The 8,344-nt window shown below is 36.4% G+C and overlaps 1 protein-coding gene across 1 annotated transcript; it reads right to left on the reverse strand.

Moving 5' to 3' along the window:
- Positions 1-2,112: 2,112 nt before the first annotated feature.
- On the reverse strand, positions 2,113-8,138 carry LOC131038253 (AP2-like ethylene-responsive transcription factor PLT1). The gene is made up of 9 exons (XM_057970613.2): positions 7,585-8,138; positions 5,393-6,194; positions 5,057-5,139; positions 4,807-4,815; positions 4,561-4,649; positions 4,368-4,441; positions 3,921-3,971; positions 3,717-3,793; positions 2,113-3,358 (listed from the first exon to the last, which is right to left on the reverse strand). Exons 1-9 carry the CDS (start codon positions 7,856-7,858, stop codon positions 2,499-2,501), a joined length of 2,319 nt encoding a protein of 772 aa, XP_057826596.2. The 5' UTR covers positions 7,859-8,138; the 3' UTR covers positions 2,113-2,498.
- Positions 8,139-8,344: the final 206 nt, after the last annotated feature.

Consider the following 8,344-nt stretch of genomic DNA (forward strand, 5'->3'; position numbering starts at 1 on the left):
TTATAGGAGGCATCGTTATCTTTGCAAACATTTGAGTCTTTGGATCTTTCTTGAAATTCATCTTCGTTATATTTTGGATTGCCTTTTTTAGTAATATGGCCTAGAATGTCATCCAAGGGGTTGAGCTTAACTGGTTAAAACACTGGGTTCTCACTATGGAGACCCAAGTTCAATTCCCAATAGGGACATCTGAAGTGGAATTCTAAGTTGTGACTCTTGGCCTTCCATAGGATGGGGAAGGTCTTGGAGTCAATCTAATCAAATAGAATAATAATAATAATTCAAAGATATGTAATGGGGATGGGGCCCCCTACTATGTCCCCACTGGTTCATAGCTCCAGTCAAAAGCTATTCAGGCTTCGGCCAATTACCAATCAAAAAAAAAAAATATGGCCTAGAATGCCTATTTTGTAAGGGGAAAATTTTAGCATCAACATGGGGATACTTGAGCAATTTTTAGGGACTTCACACATCTTGAGATTTCTTCCTACATACACCTTTTTTTTTCTTCCTAAGGGGAGTGATGTTGTCTGATGATCATGGACCATCTTGTAAATCTAGTTTCAAGTATCTACCATCGGTATTGATGAGTCCTCCATTCATCACTTCTTCTAACACTTGTACATGATTATATTTTGTAATCTCTCTCTTTTGGAGAGGAGTTTTGTCCCATTTGGTTTTCTTTTTTTCTCCATTTATGATAGATCATTTGTAAATGGGCACTTAACATGGCCTAGTAGTTTGGTCCCATAATCAACATAGTCATATTTGCAAGAATTTGTTCATCATTCTCCCTAAGCCACACTTAAGGGATGGTGTTGTGAACGAGAGTGTTTCCTATCCATTTTCCCCCATTGTAGTGTGAAAAAAGTACATTATCTAACTAGAATTAGTTAGGCCCTTTTCACACATGTTCACATGTAAAGTTTACTTACTTAGGAATCTTTCTAGAAGGTGCCATATGATCTTATCCTATCTAACTAGTTATCACATGACATAGGATTAAGGCATTTGCCATCATTCTAGTTAGTCCTATCTCTCAACCTTGCCTCGTATGTATATTTCATTGGATTTCATATGTGCATATCATTGATCATATTGATCTAATATTTTGGATCCATTATTGCAAATTTATACTTTTTCTTTTTTCTATTGTAGAAGGTTATTTTGGTTTTTGGAGGTCCTAGGAGCTCGAGTCTTTGAGTGATGACTCTAACAATATATTTCTATGTTACTTTTTTAAATTTAAATTTTATATTTATAATTTCTAATATACTTAGAGTATTTGTTTTCCTATACTACAACATCATAAGACTCCTTGATGCCACTATATACAATAAACTAATAATAACTCTTAAGTAAAATAAAATAGCTCTTAAGCAAAAAAATGGTGTTTCTACATCATCAACTAAGAGGCACTACTCACATCTACATCTCACTCAAAAATAGTTTTGATTGTCATCCTATACATTAAAACCTTTGCACATAAAAGTAGATGAACTAGCTAAAACAAAACTGTTATAAGCACCTAAATAATCTTGAGCTTAAATCACAATATTGGAAAAAAGTAAAAATTAGATAAGAAAAACAAAATAAATGAATTATAACAAATATGTCACTTTACATAAAACTTTGATTTAAAAACACTTCTACATCTCAACCTTGCCTCAACTCTAGCAACGAATCTCCCTAATAACAAACATCTCAATTACAATATAAAAAGATTATGAAACTCTAACATAAGATAAGATTGTATGACCTCTTCTTCAAATATCACTTATAAATACTCAATCTCCTTAATTTATTATCTAATCTCCCTAATAACAAACATCTCAATTACAATATAAAAAGATTATGAAGCTCTAACACAAGATAAGAAAAGATAGTTTCATGACCTCTTCTTCAAATCACTTATAAATACTCAATCTCCTTAATTTATTATCTACTTGTATCTCCTTGCTCTCTATTGCTAAAGTGATATATTAGATCACATTTTAATGCATATATTAGATCACACTTTAATTATAAAAAGAACTCCAATATGATAAAATATTGCTTTAGTGCTGATTTAAAATGCACTGCAATTGAAATAAAGTAGTTTATACATTGGTGTAGTGTAATGAATAGTTTTGGTCTCCCCTTTACCGTGATTGCGTTGAAGGGAGAAAATACTTTATTAGTATATCAAGTATTTGAATATACAAAAAGAAATCGAGAAGCCACCCATGATAAACTTGTGGCTTGGAGGGTTTATGAGCTACGACAAAAATTCACTTCCTGATTTCAAAAGCCTTGTTACTCCCAAGTGAAGGCAAAGCTCTTGTAGACCTCCATATAACCAGTAAGTAAGTAGCAGGCCTTAGACCCTTCCAAAAATGGTCAAAATAAGGGCCTAAGGTGTTAGATTTTACTATACTTCCGCATATAAAGTAAGCAATAACAATATATAAAATTAGTATGTACTAAGAATGTGTCATGATCAGAGAGCTACAATACTACTATGTGTCACTCCAAACAGTGAAAACAGGAGCATGACATACTGCTAGATTAGGTTTAGAGCCTAAAGTCTGAAGAGAAGGTGTCATCCAGTTGTTGTTACATGTAAGATTCTCATACCCAACTCTTCCAAGCTGCTGCTGAGTTAAATAGTATAGGCCTCTTCCTGATGGATCTGCAGACATCATGTTTTCATAGGTTGATGCAGCTTTGGAAGCAACCGATCCTTCTGAATTGTCACTGAAGTGAGTAGCAGATACAACTGATGAATTGGCAGATTGGGTTACAGAAGAATTTTGCATCATCAACCCATTGGCTGCTAAAGTGTTTGAGATGTCATTGTAGATCCCAGCAGTTGAGCTATTGGCTTCTGCAGATTCCAGGCCCATGAGATTGTGCAAAACAGTTCCATTGCCTGCTAACATGGATGGGTGAAGATATTTCTGATGCAACTGTATTTGATAATCTTGGTGTGTTTGGTTGTCATTTGCCTGTTTCCACCATAGGCCTCTTTGTTGATATGCTGCTGCCATGGATGAGTTTGCTTGCTGCTGAAAAGCCAGAAGAGGCCATTCATGTGCAGCTTTGGCTGCAGCTGAGGCATTGCCATAGCTGACAGGATCATGTGTTTGAGAGCTCAATGTGCTGTCCTCATCATGAACAATTCTTGGTCCATCCACAGTCCTCTCAAGATGAGCTGATTCTGCCTCTTTAATGCGCTTTGCAAGTCCTCCTATGGGCAGTGCACTGTTTATAATGCTCTTCACATCATACCTGCTCATATCAAAGTTTGTGACAGCGTTGAGGCCCCGAAATTTGATGGCAGCAATGTCATATGCCTCAGCTGCTTCTTCCTGTGTACCTGTAAATCCAAATAGTCAATGCAATTCATTTCATGTTAGCCTATTATTTTCATTTGCTTTAAACAATTAAATGCCAGTCAAGAGAAATTTAGGGTTGCAAAAGGTCGCCTAAAAATGGTGATTTAGTAATATGTCTCTATAATCCAGTGATAAATGATCAGTCAACAGTGTCTTGCTGTATATGAATGGATCATAGTGATATATTACTAAATCCCTTAGTTGTTTATCACTGGATCACACATTTTTATGCATTCTAGTACAGCTTATCACATTTGTTCAACCTACTATGCTAAACAACAAAAGGATTCATTTATTTAAATTCTACTTTGTGTAACACAATGAGAATGATATACTCACTGAATGTTCCAAGATACAAATCTTTGTTGCCAGCAACTCTTCCAATCCGAGCTTGCCATCTTCCATGTTGATGGTGTCTGCCATAAATTTACAGATGAGCCATTGCATGAAATTGCATTCTTTAAAGTTGTTTAATTCAACTTTTAAATCGAGATTGTAAATGCTTTAGAGACCTGAACAAATCCAGTTAAATTAAAAACAAACCTTGTTACTCCACGGTAAATAGATGCACCCCTGGAAAACCCACTGCTCTTCCTGTAAAATTAGCAACTGCCTGTTAATGCCTACTGTGAACAGGAATGCAATATAACTTGTAATGAAATAAACTTCGTGGACTAGCATAAGCTCTTTTGGCAAAATCAAGAACTACCTGTTAATGCCTTCTATTATATTATGAATTCAAGGAAATTTCATTAAACTTGTGTATTATGCTAAATTAGATATAGAAATAAGATTTCCTCTCTAACATGTTTTGTTAGGGATTTTGGCCCTGGAACAAAAAATAATGAATCAATCGATTGCATTGAAAAGTTTTCCTGCCTTCTTGTTCTTAGTAATGTAGATATTGCCATCATACAAGTACATACAAAAGCTCTATTGCATTGCAATTTCATTTACAAAAGTTAAATAGAAGGAAAGTCAAATTGGTACCTTCTGAGAGAAGCAACGTATTCTTGCCTGGACATATGTTTCATCTCTTCCAGCTCTTTCTCGTAGTTGGAAATCTGCATTTGACATTGTCAAAACCAATATTAAAACCATAATATATTTATGCACAGTACATGCATAAAATGTGCTGAAATCACAATGCAGATAACAAGAAAGTAAATTTATATTGTCATACCGGAATATTTGTTGTTGTTGATGGACCCCAATACTTAAGAGCTGCCAGATCGTAAGCCCTGGCTGCTTTCTCTTCCTTGTCATAGCCACCTGAATTAAAATTTCAACCATCAGTTCAATCTCAGAAGGACCCAAATTTTCTACAGTGAAATAAAGAAAATAGACAAAGGTAACTAGCAAAAAATAAAGAGAAGAGACTTCAGGCGACTAATAGATGATAAAACCAGTCATGAAGATATCTGCTCACCCAAATATACTGTAGAAGATGTCAACGATTGTCCAGAATTCATGGTCACAATGAGAAACAAAATTATTTTGATCAGTATACATGAAAGATTATTGACGTTTGTATAAACCAAATCTAATTAGCCCTCTAGAATTGACCCAGAAAACAATCAAAAGTGTCCTAAAAAGGAAAATTAATTCACGAATTATAAAAAATTTGCATAGGTTATTACACTCAATTCAAAATGCCCATTTAGATTCTTAATACTCACCTTGTCTTCCCTTTCGGGTCTGGCCATCCCTTCTGCAGCTGTTATCCCAGAGATGAGCTTCATATCTTCCTGTCCATCTATGCCTGCAATGATTCCAGGAAATTACCTTTAAAAAACCAGCTTGATCTCTTTGTTTTCAATGAATTTAAGGTAGTTTACAATACCATCTAATGGTCAAGGATTAACTGTCATAAATAGCTGATAATACATAAGATAGAATATGAACAAAGCTATAGATATAGAAATTATCCAAGGAGTTCACAGTATCTATTGGTCAAGAATCAACTACTCTTCAAATTAGTAAAACAGCAGAAGGATTTAGATATATTTATTTACCTGGTAACTCCACGGTAGATAGAAGTTCTTTGGCCGAAGGTATCAAGGGATTTCTTTGCTGCGGATTGCTCCACTGGTACAATTGCCTGCTCCAGACTTCTTTTCTTGCTCTCAGAAGAGGGGCTTATATCTTCATTAGAATTATCTTTCTGAGAGCTAGTAGTTGCAAGAGCTGCTGCAGGAGACTTGGATTGAGTATTTGCAGGTATAGCCAAAGCAAAACGGCCTTTATTTGCAGTGGTTTCTGATTCCACTGGGGCAGTACTAGTGGGAAAGCTGTTGCTATTACTGTTCAACTTGGGTTCTTCAGATGACTGGCTCCTCAGCCATGTCTTGAAATCTGAGAGGTCATACATATTATTGTTGTTGTTCACTGAACTCTGAGAGAGCTGGAGACTGCAGTCTGAAAACAGGTTGTAGGCCTCCCCACTATTATTGTATAAGTCTTGCATTGCAGTAGAAGCATTAGCTTGGTCAGACAGATCCTGAGAGTGCTTAGATGAGTCGGTGGTCAAATCTGAGGCTCCATTAATTTGCATATGATCTCCCACAATGCCAGTCTTCATGGCTGAGCTATGATCTGAATCTCTGCTGAATACAGGCGCTTTTCCATATATCTGATCCAGCTCTGAAGTGTGAAGGTTATGAGCTTCTGAATCCTCAGAAAAATGAACACCCACAAATGATCCTCCCAAGAAATCTTCCAGCTTAGGGCGTTTCTGATCGTTACTGTTGACATTGGTCATTATTTCAGGTTTAATCGCTTCTGTCTGACAGCTCAAGCTCTTCTGATGCCATTCTGCTACAGCGCAAAACAAGCATTTAGGATCCATTGTTTAATTACTGAACATCACTCTATTTCTGTCATCTCAGTCCTATAACTTATTTATCATCATAAACATGTACGGAGATTCCTAAGACCTGTGATGATAATCAATGACCCACATGGAAATTTACAAGATTCTGTGCCATTACTAATGATGAACAACAAAGCTGAATCATCCCGTACTGTAATCATTTTAGCGACAACATAATATATAAGAGACAGTTGCACTGTAAAACTACATACGGATTAGATACCTATACATGTTCATGGAGTCAAGCAAAAGTAAGAAGTCAAGTTAATTGTGCGTAAGTTGTGCAATGAGATAGGTTTTCTATTAGCTAAAGATCACGGCCTGTCATGCAGATGAGAATGACTAGAATAGCATCTACAGATCTTTAATCAGAGTCTTGACGCATATCTGATCTAGCAGGAAGATTGACCATGAAGCAAATGAACCCTAAATGCAGGTCACAAAAGACTTTCTCTAGGCACTGAGCATTATAATACTTTGTGGAGCAGAACCCTAATCCATGAATTGAGCGTTCTTGTAATGAAACCCTAATCCATCAATACAATATTTCATTCAGCATTCTAGCAACAAACCCAAATGAGAAATGCAAAAATAACATTCTAAACCGTTTGGAGGAAATCACAATGCAGTTGCACGCATGATAACAGCGATAGGTATAGAAAAACATAAACCTGAAACATTTTGTTTGTACTAAAACGCATCCTATGACAAATCCTATTCACAAGAAGAACAAGATTCTGAACTCTTTTAAGAAAATCAAATCTCTGCATAACAGTGCGTCTACACACTTTTCTATGTCGCATAAATCTACCTATAGATCAAAATCTTGTACCTGAATTCCTCTCATTTTGTCTGTACTAGGTAGTACATTTATAAGACTTTTGTAGGAAATCAAATCAATGAATCGTTGTATAAACATGCAGTCACACCCATTACAACAATCAGTCATAGCTACCTATAGATCAAAACTTAAGCTTGAAAACATGTTACATCACCTGTACTACCGCATCCCATGATTAAATATGTAAGAAATCAAATCTTTCTATAACAGTATAGCTATGCGCCCCATTAGAACAGTGGCCTATAGCTACTTAGTGATTAATAAAACACAAACCTAACTATAGCCTCTACCACCATATCCTACAAAAACTCATACCCATACAATGAACCATATATCCATGTATAGATAAGGCCATTACGATAGGACTGTATTAGACTATTCTACAATGAGTCTCATGGTGATAAGACCACCATAAGACTCATCACTGCATGCCGCTGTAAAACAAAAAATATATGTTCAACAATCAAAACTATTGCAAGGCATCATATATATACCTGCATTGTGGGTTCGATTGATAGCCTCAAAAAGGCACAAGGACCCATTATCAGACCTCAATGAGCCCATGCCCAAAGATGCGGTTGTTGTGTTTGAAGGGAGCTCAAAAGCAGTGGAACTGCAACTTCCATAACCATTAACATCAGACTGAGAAAAGTTAGAAAGGATCATATTGCTTGCATCCACTCCAGACTGGTTTGGGCAATGTTGTTGTCCTTGCATATCCAGATGAGAAGCCAAGGAAAATGCCAACCAATTATTCATAGATCCCATACTCCAAACACCAAACAACCAAATTACTGATCTACAGTACCTATATATCTATAAATCGTCCTTGGGTGCCTCACCATAAATAAACAACCAAAACAGCTTCTGCAACACCAAACCTATTGCATATGCTCACTGTATATATATCCTACTGCCCCATGGCGACACACACACACACACAAGCCCCACCCAAAAGGCCTTCTGAGAACTACAATCAAGAAATATATCTATCTATCCCTTTCGCTAGCAAACGAGGAGACTCTGCACCGTCTTCTTTGTGCCATGGATGCACAGATATAGAGACTTAAGAAGACAAAGCTACACAAGAACCGAGGGGAAGTATGTGGCAATTTAGAGGGTGGTGGTATCTCTGCCATTTGAATGCAAGCAAGTGTTCACCTTTTAGAGGAGAAAATAGCGGCTAATTTGACTATTAGCCCTAATGCCACCCCACCACCTCATATGAGTCATACAACCCCATGCAACTACGTA

Source organism: Cryptomeria japonica, chromosome 9, assembly GCF_030272615.1.
Source record: "Cryptomeria japonica chromosome 9, Sugi_1.0, whole genome shotgun sequence".
Classification (NCBI taxonomy): Eukaryota; Viridiplantae; Streptophyta; class Pinopsida; order Cupressales; family Cupressaceae; genus Cryptomeria; species Cryptomeria japonica.

Bases quoted from the DNA above. Each gene is read 5' to 3' on its own strand.
- LOC131038253 (XM_057970613.2), bottom strand. From the start codon at position 7,858: ATGGGATCTATGAATAATTGGTTGGCATTTTCCTTGGCTTCTCATCTG. The intron at 3,794-3,920 runs GTTTGTTTTTAA...AATTTATGGCAG, and splicing joins ATTTACCGTGGAGTAACAAG to ACACCATCAACATGGAAGAT. The intron at 3,359-3,716 runs GTGAGTATATCA...TTGGATTTACAG, and splicing joins TTTGTATCTTGGAACATTCA to GTACACAGGAAGAAGCAGCT.